Source organism: Phoca vitulina, unplaced genomic scaffold, assembly GCF_004348235.1.
Source record: "Phoca vitulina isolate PV1807 unplaced genomic scaffold, GSC_HSeal_1.0 scaffold43, whole genome shotgun sequence".
NCBI lineage: Eukaryota > Metazoa > Chordata > Mammalia > Carnivora > Phocidae > Phoca > Phoca vitulina.
In genome coordinates, this window is record NW_022589746.1 from 5783263 (window position 1) to 5802062 (window position 18800).

Here is an 18800-nt window from a genome sequence, read left to right on the forward strand (position 1 = left end):
CAGAATTAATAATGAATAAATAAATGAATTACCTTTAGTGGGCCCTTTATGTGGTCATCCTGAACTTCCACTGTTGAAGAATCATGCCTAAATGTTACCTAGAGATCACAAATTTAATTAGCAACAAGCCCACACAAAAAAAAAATCAAGTGACACAAGCTCACCAACGCATGAATTCGTTCTCCTTACAAGTAATCTAACACAGCTATCTAGTATATATAAAATCTCAATCCCTAAGCAGATTAACTGAAAAATTTATTATTTAAACAGACAAATTCCCAGACTAAATCAGTTGGTGTTTCATGGATTAGACTTTATTCAATACTATTAGCTATTACTTTAGTAGTATAATTTCTTTTCCTAAAAAATGGGGGGGGGGGAAACAGGTAGAGACCTTAGGCTATTAGATCCTCTATCATTCTGTAAAGGCCTAGTTTAATAATAAGCAGTAGCAACAAACATTTATTGAGAGCTAAGCATCAGGCTCAAGCACTAAACATATAATCTTTACAACAACCTTATTAATAGGTAGGTATGATTGTTCCCACTTTGTTGATAAGAAAACTGAGGAGCAGAAAGTATAAGTAACCAGTCCAAGATCACAGAACTGGTACATGGTAGAGCTGAGATTCAAACTCGGGCAGTCAAGCTCCAGAAGTTTACTGTACTCTGTATCAGTACAGAAATCAGAGAATGGGAAACCAGATGTGAGGAGATTAAGTTAAAATAAGGGTTCAGGTTTAAATATTTCACATTAGTTGGTGAAAAATAAGACAGCTTCCAGTATTCAATGTAGAAAAAGTTGTTTTCCCTATACAAAGCAAGAGTTCTTACAGGGATTGAACCATCAACATGGTCTTATCAGATGTCTATGGTAATCAATCTACGTAATATGCTCACAAACAAGTTATGAAAAGAGATGTCCTATACTCACAGCATCCCAGGCATTTGTCTCACACAAAAGCATTACCATGCTTTATTTAAATTATGTGTTTAATTATCTCTGTCACTCACTCAGACTGTAAGCCACTTTATGACAGAGATCAGATTTTAACACTAGAGTTTCAATACCTAATATAGTACTTAGCACACAGTAAATGTTTAATAAATGAAAATTGATGAGGAATAAGTATATCAACAAATTGTTGGAAATGCATTAACTTTGTCTGAATCATAAACAAACCAGAAATATACCACTATATCTGTTGAGAAAATAATTAACTTTGAATTATAAACAGATTTTTAGAGCAGCCAAAAAAATTAACAAGTTTTAGCTATCCGTTATTTACAAGGCACAAGGTACTTGTACTCTGTGCTATCAACAGAAGCAGTAAAGACTAACAGTTCTCTTCCCTTGATTAATAGCAAGAAATGGCAGGAGTGATACATGCCATTTAGCTGGTTCATTCATTACACAGCAACACCCAGCTGAGACTGCAAGTCAGGGCTAAAATTCAGCCTGTGCTCTGCAAACCAAAGCATGGGTCCTGGAGTAAAACTGCTCCTGTCCTAAGGGAGGACCTTTTTCTACCTAACACAGAAGTCTTATCTGTAGGCCAAGCTCCCCTAAAGAAGCTATCTACCAAGAGGGAGGGCTTTTGTCTAATTCACAGTAAGATATTCCATGTGTTAGTAGGAGCCCTGTCTGGAAGAATGAGGAAACTAATAAAAAGCTTTCTCTTCATTTCCAAGATGGTAGTGGCAAAAAAATGAGTGCTCAGGGAACACCAGTGTGTGAAATCAGAACAGGGAATGCCGCTATCAGAACACTGTAAGAGTACCCACAAAAATCAAATCACGGAAGAGCTCACAGATACCACACATGTGAAAACTAAAGGCATGGTGTGGCCAAGACTAGACTCCTACAGATTTACAGTTAATTTAAAGGTCTTATCACAGTGGATCTTAACTAGGAGTGTAAATCAGAATCACAGGAAGCTTTTTTCAACACATCCATGCATAAGGAAAGAACCTAGGATATAGGCATGGAAAAAGCTCCAGAAGAAAACCTGAAACTCTCTACTGGACATACACCTCTGTGGCCTTTTGACTTGGTGATATTCAAACCAATGTTTTACAGGGTATCTGCTAATCTGCACCATAAATCCCCTGAGGACAAAGATCAGGCCATCCTCATATCCCCAACCTCCTTCCACCTAACAGAGTACCCTGCACAGTTTACCACTCAGTAAATAATTGACAAATGAATAAATATCTACCTTCAAATATTTCACCTGTCCTATATTTTTCAACACTGATAAATTTACTAAAATGTAAACAATTACATTTCTTTTTCTGCACTGAGACAAAACACAAGTATTTAAGAAAGGTTTTTTTAAAGAAAGAAGATAAGGAAATCAACAACTAGATCTACCTTATTTTACTGTTATTTAAAACACCATCAAATTATAAATCACATCTCAACTTAATGGCTAAAATGGTGGGGGGTCTAAAATTAAGAATTAAACTACATGACTTCTAAGGTCCTTTCCAGCCTTTTAGAAAAGGCTAAAAACAGGGCGCCTGGGTGGCTCAGTCGTTAAGCGTCTGCCTTCGGCTCAGGTCATGATCCCAGGGTCCTGGGTTCGAGCCCCACATCGGGCTCCCGGCTCGGCGGGAGGCCTGCTTCTCCCTCTCCCACTCCCCCTGCTTGTGTTCCCTCTCTCACTGTGTCTCTCTCTGTCAAATAAATAAATAAAATCTTTAAAAAAAAAAAAAAAAAAAAGAAAAGGCTAAAAACACAAACAGTACCAAGTCTGTCAATATTGAAAGGGCATTCAAAATATCAATTTGTAAGAACCTAACTTCATTCTAATTAGAATACTTTAAAATCCCAAATAATGTTTTGTTTTCAGGTATTTGACAACCCTTATATAGAAACTAAACTCATCTTGCAGGAAAAAAAAAAGTCTTAAATACACCCACCAAGTACTAGTTTAAATATCAAATACTGAACATATAATTTATAAGATCTACATATACTTACCTTGACTTTGACAAGTCTTTTTGCTGTCTTGATCTTAGCTTCACAAAAGGCTCCTCTGTATTTAGCACTCACATCAGTGCCCACTGTCAAATAGGGAGGCTCATCAAGGGCCTAAAAATGCAAACAAATATAATTAGATTTAAAAGTCTTTAATTCTTTAGCACAATTAGACTTCAGGCTGGCAGATCTAATAATCTCACTATAGCTAAAAAAAAGTTGTAATAATTGAATGTATTTGTTAACAAAAACCATCCACAAAATACTATAACTTAAAAATAAGTAAAATCTATGTATCAAAAAATCTATTTAAATGTACATCATATAAAATAAAAATGCATCTTTTTTTCTCTATATAAAATACATATAGCCCATGATATGAATCAGCTTAATCACAAATTTATCATTCTATCCACCCTTCCATCTACCCATTCATTCAAATATTTACTATATGACCACCTAAAGAGAAGGCAGATCCTTAAAAGCCTCAAAAATTTTGGCTACATCTTAGAAGCCACCCAAATTCAGAATAGCTTTGTCATATCCCTACCTAGACAATTCTAAGGTAGAATAATAGCACAGAAGGGGTGGGAAGAATTACATGTATTTCAAACAACTGGAGAAAACTATAAGAAATCCAATCTGGGAAATCTTATATGCTCTGGCATGAGTTCACTGTTTATTTACCCTTATATGTTAAATATTTTAAGTTTCCTCACTTGTGATTTTTTTTATTGTGTGTGTGTGTGAGATTTAGTTTTTAACAGTCCTAATCTAGCCGCTCTGACTCCATAATCAGGTACACTTCTGTATAAGATCTATAATTTTAAGGAGTTCTGCTTATATTAATCATTGCATAATCAAGGAAAGATTATGTAGGTAACTTTGCACAAAGTATTTTACAAGAAATACTAATATCCTGAGATGTTCCACCAAAAAGAAGAGGAGAAAGTTTGGGAACATCAAACCCCTACTCTGCCTCATCATCCAAATAAACCTTTTTTCTATTAACATCTATTAACATCTTGCAGAAATTCTATAGAACATAAGGTGGAAAAATGCTGTTAATATAGCAGTGAATGATGAAAATATAAATTTCATTTGGATCTTAAAATAAATTCATCCCAATAGTTGTGGATAATACACACTGGGAGTGATCAAAAAAAAAAAAAAAAAAGATATATTTTCTAATGCTATACCAAAAGTATTATAATCAAATAATTGTAATTTTTTTTAAAGGTGGGAGGTAGCACATAAACCAAAACAAAGGTACTACAACTAAAAATACCACGGTGAACTCCTTAATAGCCATTTGTTTCACATTCTATTTATTTCATGAAAAGTATTTTTATTTTTATTTTTATTTTTTTTAAAGATTTCATTTATTTATTTGACAGAGAGAGAGACAGCTAGAGAGGGAACACAAGCAGGGGTAGCGGGAGAGGGAGAAGCAGGCTTCCCGCGGAGCAGGGAGCCCAGTGCGGGGCTTGATCCCAGGACCCCAGGATCACGACCTGAGCCGAAGGCAGACGCTCAACGACTGAGCCACCCAGGCGCCCTCATGAAAAGTATTTTTAAAAAGAACACAAAATATATCAAGTATATGGTTTTTAAAATCTACATGGCGGGGGGCTGGCTGGCTCAGCCAGTAAAGCATGCGACTCTTGATCCTGGGGCTTTGAGTTCAAGTCCCATGTTGCACGTAGTTACTTTTAAAAAAAAAAGTTAAAAAAAAAAAAAATCTACCTAGGAAAATGCCCATATTTCAATTCATTTATGCCATAACAGAAGTATACCCTCACAGAAAGACAATAATTTCTGAATTACTACTACTTAAATTTGTTATCATTGACTACAACTTTGGTAACTTTGTACTGCTCTTGCACCTAAAGTTAATAAATGTATTTTTCTACTTTACCTACTTGCCTTAACCCTCTTAAAATACCATTTTCTTTGGTCAAATTCTTGGTTAAATTCCAGACAAGCTAGTGGCTTTATTATAGCAAGTATATGAAATGGACACATAGCATTTCACCCAGAAATTTTAAGAAAATTTCAGGAAGACATCAATTCACTTTGTGGTTCAATTGGTATTGTGTGTTACTGCTACAAAAGCAAATGGTGGGGCTATCTTCATGACCACAGACATTAATCTCCACAACTTGCAAACCTCTCCCATTAACACATCCTGCCTTATTAGCCAGTAAATTTTATTTTCATAGACAAATAGTATAGTTAAAATAAATGAATACTGATGAGGAACGAGAAACTGTGAAATGTAGAAAAAAACAAGAAAACTAAAAGTTGCACATTTATGCCTACTCAGAAACAAATGTTTAAGAAGTGAGAAGTTTTTAAGATATTTTTATTATAGAGAATTGTGAACAAAAAAGGGAATAGAATAGTAATATATTTAGACTACTTATATACAGAAACCCATATACATATTCTTTTCATTAATATTCATACCAAACCCTGGCAACATGCCAATGATAGCAAGCTATCAATATGTTTATTGAGCAGATTCATTCAACTTAAATTTGAATGAGATTTTTTCCCAAAAGCAAGCCTATCTCACATCCTTACCAACATAAAAATCCATGCTTACCAACATAAAAATCCATGCTAACAGAAAAGAGTAATAATTACCTTAAATATTGTGGAGGCAAATTATTATTATGAAGGGTAATATTTCCCTTCCTTCAAGATAGAACACATGAAAAGGAATTAGCAAAACACATAAAGAAAATGTCTACTACAAAAATACTTGAGAAGGGAAACCGAAGTCTAATAAACACCTGCTAAACTGAAATGTATTGTTAGAACAGTGTTAATCTGTTAAAGGCAATACATGAAAAGCAAAGATCTATGGTCTGATCTTACTTCTGCCTCTACTGTTTTGTTTTGCATCATCTTAGGTAAGTTACTTTTCTGTTCCCGAATTCTCATCATTAGATGAACATAAGAATTTGAATTCTGTATACCTCTATTAAGTGTTTCTCAAAGCAGGGTTACAGAGATGGCCAAAATGGGACACTGAGACACATAATCATCTAGAAGTGAAACTATGCTAACCAAAATATGAATGAGAATTTCTACAGAAAAACAAATGAAATCCATAACCTACCTACACGGTCAGATTTGTATACATAATTTTATCAGAGCATAAATTATCATTCTATCATTAGTATAATATAAGGTAATAAAGCAGACTAATAGCACAGGCAGAAAAGACAAGGTCCTTACCCCAGCTCTATTCCTTACACTAACTAGATGAGTTTTTGTAGGCTACTAAACCTCTCTAAGCTTCAGTTTCCACATCAGGAAAACATGGTCAGTATTAAAAAGCACTCGGGGCGCCTGGGTGGCTCAGTCGTTAAGCGTCTGCCTTCAGCTCAGGTCGTGATTCCGGGGTCCTGGGATGGAGCCCCGCATCGGGCTCCCTGCTCCGCGGGAAGCCTGCTTCTCCCTCTCCCACTCCCCCTGCTTGTGTTCCCTCTCTTACTGTGTCTCTCTCTGTCAAATAAATAAATAAAATCTTTAAAAAAAAAAAAAGCACTCAATTATGATGCTTCAAGCATTTAGCTATTAACAATTACTATTACTATTATGAAACACTCAAGGTAGGCAAACAAGTCATTAAACTGATGTAAATTCAGATTTGGCACCCCCCCTTTTTTTTTAAGATTTTATTTATTTATTTGAGAGAGAGAGAGAGAACGGTGCGCACACGGGGAAATGGGCCGAGGGAGAGAGAGTATCTCAAGCAGATTTCAAAGTGAGAGCGGAGCCTGACACAGGACTCGATCCCATGACCCTGTGATCACGACCTGAGCTGAAATCAAGAATCTTTTGCTTAACCAACTGAGCTATCCAGGCGCCCCAATGAGCAATCATTTAAAATGAGGTTTTGCCTCTAGCATTTTAAAAAGAAAAAAAGGAGGCACCTGGTGGTTCTGTCAGTTAAGCTTTTTCTAGAAATGCAAAAATAATCAGATATATTTATGTTATTTTATACATATGTAAAAATATACATAATAAAGATAGGAATAACTGCTTTTAAAAAGGGATTAACCTATGGGAAAGGGAATGGAATGGAGGGGTATGGGTATAAAAATATTTCATTCAAAGTAAGTCTTCCTGTTCTTTTTTATTTTTGAGAGAGCCCACGCGCATGGGTGGCGGGGGGGGGGAGGCGCAGGGATTTTAAGTAGGCTCCATGCTCGGCACAGAGTCTGATGCGGGGCTCAATCTCAAGACTCTGAGATCATGACCTGGGCCAAAATCAGGAGGTGGACTGCAACTGAGCCACCCAGGCGCCCCAGTCTTCCAGTCTTTAAAAAAAAAAAAAAAAAAAAAGGTTTCTTTGTTACAAGTGGCATGTATTCTTTGCTTTTTAAAATGTATACTAAGAGGCGGGGGGGGGGGGGGGGGGCCTGGGTGTCTCAGTCTGCCTTTGGCTCAGGTCATGATCCCAGAGTGCTGGGATGGAGCCCCACGTCAGGCTCCCTCCTCAGCGGAGGCCTGCTTCTCCCTCTCCCTCTGCTTGTGCTCTCTCACTCTCTCTCGCTCTCTCTCTCTCAAATAAATAAAATCTTTAAAAAAAAAAAAGATTCTCCCACTCCCTCTGCTCCCCGCCCCGCCCCCATGTACATGCGCTCTAAGAAAATAAAAATGAATAAAAATAAAACGTATACTTCAAAACATATACAAAAGAAGATGGGACTGTATAATAAATCCCCCATATACTCATAATCTGGATCCCACAATTATCAATGCAATTTTGTCTCATCTATACTCCCACCCACCCCTCCTATACAATGATTATTTTGAAAGAAACCCAGATACTACATCACTTCATGAGAACAGTAAAGAGTATTATAATCTAAAGGGGGGAAAAAAAAGTATTCTAATCTGCAGTGATTGGGATTATGGGTTATTTTTATTTTTCTTATTAATACTTTCCTGTATTCTTTAATGTACTTAGAATGAGTATATTAATAAGAGTCAGTACAATATAGTAAATTAAGAGCACAGGCTCTTGAATTAGATGCTTAGGTTCAAATCTACCACTTAGCAGCTAGATGACCTTGGGCTAGAACCTCGCTACTTCAGGATAAAAGAGTGACTATCTCACAGGGATGAGACGTGAAATGCTACATGTAAAGTGCTTGGAACGTGGCTAGGCATACAGTGCTAAATAAAGACTGTTATTATTACTTAATAATTTGGGGGGAAAATGTGAGTTAAAAAAATTCTTTAAGTCCTATACAAAAGATATTCCACACAAACAGAAGAGATGCCAGTATAATTGTGTATAATACGGAGGAGGTTGGGAGGAGGTGTTTAAATATTATCCCCCCTCATTCAATTCAGAAATAAAGTAATCCTGTTGATTCTAGTAGCAACAGAGGTTAAAGTGTTTGTGGTGTTGCTCCATTATGAAGTACATCACAACCCTTTAGTATAGTAGAAAGACAACCAAGACTATATACCTATTCTAGGGCTCCTGGCCTTCGGTGCAACAGAGATATACAAAGAATTATTCAGCTGGTTAATTAAATTACCTGCACCAACACTGACCCTGTTAGATAAACATGTCTTTAAACCAGAAAAAACTCTTCTCTTTTTGCTTTGATTCTCTGATTTTGGTCAATAATACAGACCAATTCAGAGGCTAAAATAAAATGTTATTATGCAGCACCTCCATGCCAAAAAGGAAATTAAACTACTAAATTACCATCCCTTTGTTTAGCAAACAGAACCGTTTTCTAGTTGTCAAGGCAACAGCTACCTCACAGTTATCCAGCATTGCTTAAACAATTATTTTTCTAGTCAATCTACCAAATGCCCTAAGTGGCACCTAAAAACCATTGAATTCCATGGGAACACTAAAAAGCATAAGCGATTTTTAAATTAGCTATTGGTGGATAATAACCATTTAAGAAGCCAAAATGCCAGTGAAACATACAAGTGCCCAAAGGAATCAACAGTAATTTCTAATGTGCCTTGGGCTGCAGTACACCAAATGTTTGAAGTAAGCTTCAAAAAGACAATAGTTGAATCAATTTTCCAAATGGCTGACTAATGTTGACACTGCCTAGGAAATATTCAGTTATTCAAGATCTATTTTTTTTAAAAAGTAAAACATGCCTGACGCCATTTTATTGAGGTAGTTTCTTCAGAAGGGTAAGCATTCAAACTGGCTGTGGCAGTGCCGATGCAGCCAGGAGAAACAGAGATTTGATGCTACAACCATCAGTAAAGAAATGTACTTAAACAACATAGTGTAACAATAAATCTAGGAAAACGACCTTTTGTATATGACAATCTCAAAGAGGCATTAAAACAATAGCAGAGATAATTCTAACAGATGAATGAATGAAAAATACACCTATACGCCAAAGGGTATGTCATTTAAAAACAAAAATGCACAATTTTTTAGAACATAAAAAAAACTAAGTACATTGAAGAAATAAAGAAAACCGTGTAATCTAACTTTAAAATCTTCTCTGGGACCATTTCCTCTCTTCCTTTTCATGTGGTACTAAGGACATGGGGTAGTGAGGGGTAAAGTTTGGGGAGGCACAGAGGGACAGGACAGACGCTGAGTGTACAAGGTAACGAGGAGGTGGCTGTGGGAGTCACACGCAAGCACAGGCTGACCCTGTGGCTAAGGACATGGTGGGAGCTGAGCAGAGACAGGAAATGAGCAGCATAATTAAATTTGTTACACTCACCAAATAAGTAAACTGACTGATCAAATAAGTAAATATACCGAGGATAGTAGGGCCATGTTTCTCACTGCCAGAGAAATGTAAAAGGAGGGATGGAAAAAGGCTATAAAGAAGTCTAAGGTGGGGTGCCTGGGTGGTGCAGTCGGTTAAGTGTCCAACTCTTGGTTTCAGCTCAGGCTGTGATCTCAGGGTCGTGAGATCCATCCAGTCCTGCATCGGACTCTGCGCTGACGGGGAGCCTGCTTAAGATTCGCTGTCTCTGGGCGGCGCCTGGGTAGCTCAGTCGGTTAAACATCTGCCTTCATCTCAGGTCATGATCCCAGGGTCCTGGGATGGAGTCCGACATCAAGCTCCCTGCTCAGTGGGGAGTCTGCTCCTCCCTCTCCCTCCGCCCCTCCCCCGGCTTGTGCACGCTCTCTCTCTCTCAAATAAATAAAATCTTAAAAAAAAAAAGAAATATGAATTCATGGTTGCATAATACACACATATAGAAAAATGAATAGTTACAGATATGTGTGTATATTATATATATATACACACATATATTTGTGTGTATGTGTGTGCACATATATATGTACATATATTTTCCTAACTCTGTCCACCTAGAAGGCGCAATAGCAACCGATAGGCCAGCAACAAAAACATACCAATGGCCCATCTCTTGATTTCTAAATCCCATCCTACATTAAAAGAAACCAAAGATCTTTGGAGAAATGGCTGACTTCAAAGTTGGACAGGAAAACTACAAGAAGAATCTGAAACCTCTTGAGCCAGAAAGTAAGGAAATGTTCAACAAATGATGGGAGACATTTCAAAGAGAGACACAGGAGCCAATTGAAGGGGCTCCTACTGGCCAAATGGGGGAAACCAAAATAAATTTGGTTATCCTTGACAGGCATGTCTATGTATGTCAAAACTGACTTAAGATGTATATATTCCACTGTAAGTAAATTGTACCTCAGTTTAAAAACTTAATAACAAATTACAACCCACTCATTAAAACTGGCATCCATGATCCATACTGACAAGTGAATGAATGATGAATAAATAAGTAAATGCAGAAAAGGGAAAGTTCTTCCTTACAGTAAAATGTTCATAAATGTATCAGGAATGATGGAAACAGAGGATCATCTTTTGGCAGCCATCTTAAAGGTGATAGATTCATAGTGTTGTCTACAGATGCTAAACTGATGAGTGGAGGTCTGATGAACAGCGTATTAATATAATTCTGGAATATTACTCAACTGTCAGTGGTGCAATGATGGAATATACTGAAAACAAAAGAGCAACTTTCTGTGTGGCACTTGACAATGAGAAAAACTAGAACCAGGTTGAAGAAGTTATCCTACAGAATTCCTTATTCCTGTATTCCTTAAAACTCAAAAGAATATGAAATATAGGGAAAACTAGGAAACAGTTTTAGATTGAAGTAGTCTGAAGAAGTAGGACAGTCAAATGCAACATGAATTCCTGGATAAAGCATGGACCAGAAAGGAAAAAGAGACATTCTTAGGAGAGTTGGTAAAATTTAAAAGGGATCTGTGGATAGGATGGCAATATTATACCCATGCTGACTTCCTGATTTAGAGGGCTGAAGGCAGGATAGGTACAAGAGTGGCCTTTTTATTGGGAATTACACAGTGGAATATTTAGCAGTGACAGGACATCATGTCTGCAGCTTGCTCTCAAGAAATATGAAGATAAAGATAAAGGTACAGGGCGCCTGGGTGGCTCAGTCGTTAAGCGTCTGCCTTCGGCTCAGGTCATGGTCCCAGGGTCCTGGGATCGAGCCCCACATCGGGCTCCCTGCTCAGCGGGAAGCCTGCTTCTCCCTCTCCCACTCCCCCTGCTTCTGTTCCCTCTCTCGCTGTGTCTCTCTCTGTCAAATAAATACATAAAATCTTAAAAAAAAAAAGATAAAGGTACATACATATGTATACATATATAGGTTATATTAATTATTTGTACTACAAATTCAAAATTCTTTGAAAGTAAACTTTTTTTAGGTAGTATATATGTTTATTGGGCATCTGTATATCTTTTCCTGAGTTGCTCATTTGTGTTCTTTATCCATCTTTTTGAGTTACTTTTTTTTTTTTTTTTTAAAGATTTTATTTTTTTTTATTTATTTATTTGACAGAGACACAGCGAGAGAGGGAACACAAGCAGGAGGAGTGGGAGAGGGAGAAGCAGGCCTCCCGCCGAGCAGGGAGCCCGATGCGGGGCTCGATCCCAGGACCCTGGGATCATGACCTGAGCCGAAGGCAGACGCTTAACGACTGAGCCACCCAGGTGCCCCTGAGTTACTTTTTTTTTTAACTGGATGTAAAAGTTCTTGCATATGTTTTTTAAGTTCTTGCATATTAAAAAATAATCAGGGGTGCCTGGGTGGCGCAGTCAGTTAAGCGTTCGACTCCTGGTTTTGGCTCAGATCCTGATCTCAGGGTTGTGAGATGGAGCCCGACACTGGGCTCCACACTCAGCACAGACTCTGCTTGAGGCTCTCGCTCTCTCTCAAACAAACAAACAAAACTTTCTCTCTCTCAAACAAACAAACACAAAAATCTTCTCTGGATGCCACTTTTTTTCCTAATATTTTCCTAAAATTTAAGTTACTTTATACGATGGAACCACAAATTACTTGTAAGTAAATTTTACTCCCACATCTACTAACCGAAATTTACTCGTATCTACTAGCCAGAGAGATACCTGCACATTCACAGAGGCATATTCCTGGAAATTTTAAAAGCTCAAAATAGACATTCTAACTAGACTATTCATCATCAGCAAAGAAGTAAGAGAGAAATATAGGAAGGATATTTATTAAGTGCCTACTGTATATTTAAGACATTATTCTATAAGCAAAAAAAGCACAGGCACTTTCCTCATATAACACAGAGGTAGCCAATTTATTTTGCCCTCAGAAGAGGTTAGTCTTATTTGGTATCTTGCTGGTGAGGTTAAAACTTTATTCAAACTAAATGAAACTGCTTCAGAATAACGTCACTCTCAGAACATACCATGCTCATTTATAATATTTAAACTTTAATGATCTGCAATTTAGAGGAGCCTGGTGGTGCAGCCAATTCAAAAAATCAGAATTTATAAAGAGAAACCATAAACTGGCATTGTTACAGTTTATGTCTATTTGGGCATGTTAGTAATATCTACTTTGGCATGAACTGAAAGGCAATAAGTAGAACATTTTGAAATGTCACAAGATAAGTCACTAAGGATGCATCTAGAGAATATTTTCTAAGAGTCTGCTTGATTACCAAAAATAATAATCCTTGAAAGTCCCCATTAATCAAGTTTTTTTTAGATGACCTGAAAACAACAATATTACATTTTTGTTTTATTACCAATAAAAATTACAGTAGAAAACTAAGGACAAAAATCAGATTAGCAGATGCGTCTGTCTTCTCAGAGATGACTATCATTATACTATTCCAGATATTTTCCCCTAGCAAAATAACCAGAGAGAGAGATGACAGTTTGATCAACTGCTCTCACTTCATTGTAAACTTTTGTTTTTCACTTAGTAGAGCCTGAATGTTCTTCCATATCTTAAATGTGATTCAATAAAGTGACTGCTAATCATTACATAGTCTTATCTGTGCTGCACCAACTTTTATGTACTGATTTCTTCATGACTGCAGAGAGAGAGATAGAAGCAGGGAGGGAGTGGAAGGAGGATGGATGAAATAGAGAATGACAAGGAGATAAATGGTAGAGGCCAGAAGCAGAGAAAACAAGGAGGAAGCAAATCCTATGGATATAGGGTTTGGTACTTGGTTCACTAGCTCTCCTGATGAAAACCATCTCCTATTTGTTGTCTGATTTCAGAGTGGCTGTACAACTTAATGTACTGATTAAGACCCTAGCAAATCTGAAGAATCTCTGGCTTTTGAGCTAGAGAGACTGCTATTCACTAAGTAACTTTCTATCTTGAAGTATGTCACCTCCACCATTTTAATCTTTGGTTTCCTCTCTATAGACTGGAGATTTATCTTGTAGGGTGCTTGCGAAAGTTTTAAGTTAAAATTAGGTAGTGTATTTAGACTCTTTAGGAGACTGACAAGCACTCAGCAAATATCAGATTAAACCATATGAAAGTGCTATTTTTATAGATCAAAAAGGTCAAATATGGGCAATTTATATAGCTCAATCTAATGTTGGTTTTGTCCTTTTCTTTTAAACAGGTGGGAAACCAGAGACCAACACCTCAGACACCTAACAGTACAGTGCCATTCCACAATCTGCTCAGACCCTGCTCCTACTCCATTGCCCAAGAGCAAGACTACTCACCTCTCTCAGTCCCACAGTACTCCACTTATGTATATTTCCTTTAGATGACTGAGCCCTGGATCCTGGGCAACCTGCATCTGACCCTTATACCACTAACAGGGGTATAACAATTTGTTCCCACTTGATGGTTGTCTGGCCCACCAACCAAGCTTTTATCCTGTTTTATAGCCTCAAGAATATAACCTTGAAAGAAGCCATCAAAAGGGAACTAATCAGGCGCCTGGGTGGCTCAGTTGGTTAAGCGACTGCCTTCGGCTCAGATCATGATCCTGGAGTCCCTGGATCGAGTCCGCATCAGGCTCCCTGCTCAGCAGGGAGTCTGCTTCTCCCTCTGACCCTCCCCCCTCTCATGTGCGCTCTCTCTCTCAAGTAAATAAATAAAATATTTTTAAAAAGGGGGGGAGGACTAATCTGGGGCACCTGGGTGGCTCAGTCAGTTAAGCGTCCAACTCTTGATTTTGGCTCAGGTCATGACCGCGGGGTCGTGAGGTCGAGCTCCATCTTGGGCATGGAGCTGTTTAAAGATTCTCTCCCCACCCCCACGCTCTCTTTCTAATTAAAAAAAAGGAAACTAACCTTTGATTGCTCAAAAACCTGTCCATTACTTGTCTAATGACCAAAACAAACTGACCCACATAATATGTAATAAGCACTCTAAGCCCTAGAATTCATTCTAATTTCAGATCACTGAATATTAACTCCTTTGGTAACCAATATTACAATACTCACTGTTACACTATATACTGGCTTTGCTTGTCCCAAACAGATACAAACATTCTGTAAAGGTGAACATTTCACACTGTATTTTAATGAATTGTGTCTGTTCTCTCTCCTAGATTGAGCAACTTCAGGCAGAAATAGCCCCTTACTCACCTCTGGATGCCCTGGTCCTAGAATTGCACCTACATATAGGAGGAATTCAGGAAACATTTACTGAACCAAAGAAGTCAGACATTAATTAAGCCTGGCTAAATGAGAGTTCTCTTAAGCTAAATATTTATATTTCAAAACACCTTATAATGAGAATCATCTTACAGTGAGAGGTCAAAAGCATGAGCTCTGGAATCAGAGTACCTGGTTCAAACTCCAGGTCTATGACTTACTAGGTATGTGACCTTTGAGGCAGATTATTTAACTTCTCTGAGCCTAGCTTCACATGTGTATAGTGGGACTGATAAATAATAATATAATAAGCATATAATAAAAATAATAATATAATAAGCATATAATATGTATTTATATATAAGTAAAATATAAAGTTGTGATCTGTTACATAGAAAATTATATCATGTGCTGATAAATCTAAAACAGTTTATAACTTATCAGTTAACCAAACTGTTTAAAGATTTATTTATTTGAGAGAGAGAGGGAGAGTGCGCACATGAGGGGAGGGGTAGAGGGAGAAGGAGAGAAGCAGACTTTGCTAAGCGTGGAGCCTGACTCGGGGCTCAATCCCACGAAGCTGAGATCATGACCTAAGCTGAAATCAAAAGTCAGATGCTTAACAGACTGAGCCACCCAGGTGTCCCTCAGATAACCAAATTTTTACACTAAAAAAAGACCATATAGTTTCATAAAGAATAAGCTGGTAACGTGACAAGCATCATTATTAGATAATTTCTCCTAACAAAGAGATATGTTCTGGCAATATATTTTGCCAACAAATTGATTATACTGGTAGCCAGACACCTGGTCCAAACTGGGCAGACCAAGTTCTCTCTCCTAGGAATTTAATGCTGAAATGCTAATCAACTTGTTGGTAGAGCAAAATAATATAGCCTGTAGCCATTTTCTGACATGTGTAGGGAGAAAAAGAGAGAAAACTGGTCCGCAAAGAAAGAGTAAGAAATAAAGAAGGACAAAACAGACATACAGAGGAAAAAGGGACACATAAGAGACTGTGTGTCCTCTGAGTGCCTAAGGGAATAGCTAGTTCCTGCTAGCTCTCCAACTCCCAACTCACTTCAATCCCTCCTAAAATTTGACTGGATTTTCTGCTCTTGGATACTATGTATCCTTAAAATAAATTCCCTTTTCTGATTTTGATAAGCTGAGATGGTTTCTATTACCAATAATCAAAATAGTCTTAATTAAAGCCCATCAGAAACTTATCAAAGTAGAAATAATATAAAATTTAACTACAATTCTATAAACATTTATTGAGCATCCATAATGCCCTAGGATACTGAGGACTTAGATCACATCTATACAAACATTACACCAATTTCAGTTTAAAATTTTAGGCTAAATTGTCACAATATAGGTCTATGACACTGAGAAGACCAGCTGGACACATTTAATGCTGTACACTCCAGCTAGCGCGATTGGGACTGAAAGGAGGCACTGCCAAAGCCTTCAGACCAAAATCTCAGGAAACTTAAAAGTACTTTGGTCCATGGTTTTGAAAGATTACACTGAAAATAAGATTTCAACCTTCTATGAAAAAATAAGGTCCAAGTCTATTAACCTATTAACTATTCTTTTCTCACTTTCTCTAGAAAAACATTAATTCTGAAGAATAAAATCACTTACAAATATATGGTCCTTGCCTCCTATGGAGTCTCAATTTGTATTAAAACTCTCACTAAAACTGGAAAGAACTTTCTGATACATCTGATCCAAGGCTATCTATCAGTCTACAATACAGAATAAACAGTAATATTAAAGACAATAATGTGAGACTTTTTTAATGCCTTATTTTCTTATGTGCATATTTTAGGGTTTTTGTTGTTGTTGTTGTTGTTGTTTTGCTTTGGGGTTTGGTTTGTTTTTTCCCCTGATCGCCATCCTGGTATCTTTCAAGTTTTTAATGGTAGCACCAAATGACTTTTATTTGGCCATTCCTACCATACTACATCACACTAAATGGGGATTCTGTTAGTTGTTGAGGAGATCTCTTCACTTAGAACCAAGAGAAATTATTTCAGGACAGGTGTAGAGAAACATACTTATATCAAAACTATCTCCTGGCTCTGCATATGCACCTCATCTTATTGCTAGGTCACACTGGTTGTCCTCTGGATCACCAGAAATTACTGTTACATCAGAGTCAGTATCAAATAGTTCCAGCCATATTTAAAGAACTCTTTACCCTTCCCTACTGCACAGTTATTTAAATAAATGAACACAAGATATCACTAATGAAAGCAGGTAGAAAGGGCCACACTATATACAGGGATCTGTAACAGGCCCTCCAGGGTACTTGAGCTTGCCTTCTTTCAATGGGCTCTGAGAACAAAGCAGACAATCCTCAAGGCACTCTAACACCATAGCTTACATCAGACTGCTCATCACCAGACCTGGACTTTTAAAAATGTATACCAGCCAAACGGGTGACTTATCAACCTAGGATCCCATGTGGATCAGAACATTTTCAGAATTTCATTACTAAGCCTGCCCTGCCACCTATTGTGATGACCATGCCCACACCCTGCCACCAGCTAAACTCTGCCTCCTTGGGATTCTCTGACCTCAATGAGGTCATGAAAAATTTTCAGTGAGATCCCCTTTCATAAGCATTCCTAGCTGGAAAGAAAAACCAATATTTTTTCCAAGAAAATGTTGAAGAAATAATCCACTAGGTCTGATTACTCAGGTGAGATGAGAAATTGCAAGTAGTGTGGGGACAATTCACTGAACATATAAAAAATATGGAATCTTTTATTTATTTATCTTAAAAACAGATTAGAAAGTAAGCTTTTTATTTTTTTAAGAGTTTATTTTTATTTATTTAGGAGAGAGAAAGAGAGCATGCACACTCATGCAAGAGAGAGCACAGAACAGGGGGTTGGGGCAGAGGGAGAGGGAGCCCGATGCGGGACTTGATCCCAGGACCCTGGGATCATGACCTGAGCCAAAGGCAGACGTTTAACCAACTGAGCCACCCAGGCACCCAGAAAGTAAGCTTTTTAAATACATATCTAAGTTGATCCACCTGAGCCATGTGTCCCATGAACAGATATGTCCTGAGTGAAAAGTGGCAGTTAAGGAACACAGAGGGGTTGAAAATGGTCCATTCACTTTCAGCATCTTTAATCTGTGTTCAGTATGCCTATAGATGTATATTTGGCAGATGACAAATCTGGTTTTCATGGGAGTTGTGGATTATATTACAGATTAGGAAAGAGGTTCTCAGGTGTGCTCCCAGGACCAACTGTGTCAAGCATCACCTCCAAACTTGTTAGAAATGCAAATTCTCAGGCTCTACTCTGGACATCCTGAATTAGAAGCTCTGGGGAAAGGAATCAGCAATCAGTGTTTTAACAAGTCTTTCCAGGGAACTCTGACACACCTACTGTTTGAAAACTTAGAGGTTATTTCTGTAGGTCTTCACTAGAACTTGTAATAGATAGACTGAACAACTAACAGAATCTCTATTTGGTTTCCTGACCCATGTATTATGAGATACTATGGTGGGAATGGCCAAAGAAAAAGCCATGAAAGATATCAGGATGGTGATAATGAAAAAAATATTTAACATACACACAGAATGAAATAAGGCAATAAAAGCAGACTCATTTAAAACAATATACAAATGTGGCTTAAGATTCTAGCAAAGAAATCAGAAACTGAGATAAAACTATTAATGCAAAAAGTAAAAACTCTAAGAAAAATGAAAACTAATACTTCTCTGCATAAGAGTTAAATACAACAGGCCTGACTGCTATTGTTGGCCTGCCTGCCAGGCAGGCCCTGAGATGGCATCTGGGAACTTATGGGAACCTGGATTTCAGAAGCATTCCCACAATTCACTGATAAGAATGGCTCACTGT

The 18800-nt window shown here is 37.6% G+C and overlaps 1 protein-coding gene across 3 annotated transcripts in view; it reads right to left on the reverse strand.

Moving 5' to 3' along the window:
- ARID4B (AT-rich interaction domain 4B) overlaps positions 1-18800 on the reverse strand; it is a 144411-nt gene that overhangs the window by 80357 nt on the left and 45254 nt on the right. For all 3 annotated transcript variants that reach the window (XM_032430409.1, XM_032430410.1, XM_032430408.1), the window contains exons 3-4: positions 2987-3097; positions 33-98 (exon numbers count right to left, since the gene is read on the reverse strand). In XM_032430409.1, the coding sequence (XP_032286300.1) occupies positions 33-98; positions 2987-3097 (177 nt within the window). The remainder of the gene's footprint in view (positions 1-32; positions 99-2986; positions 3098-18800) is intronic.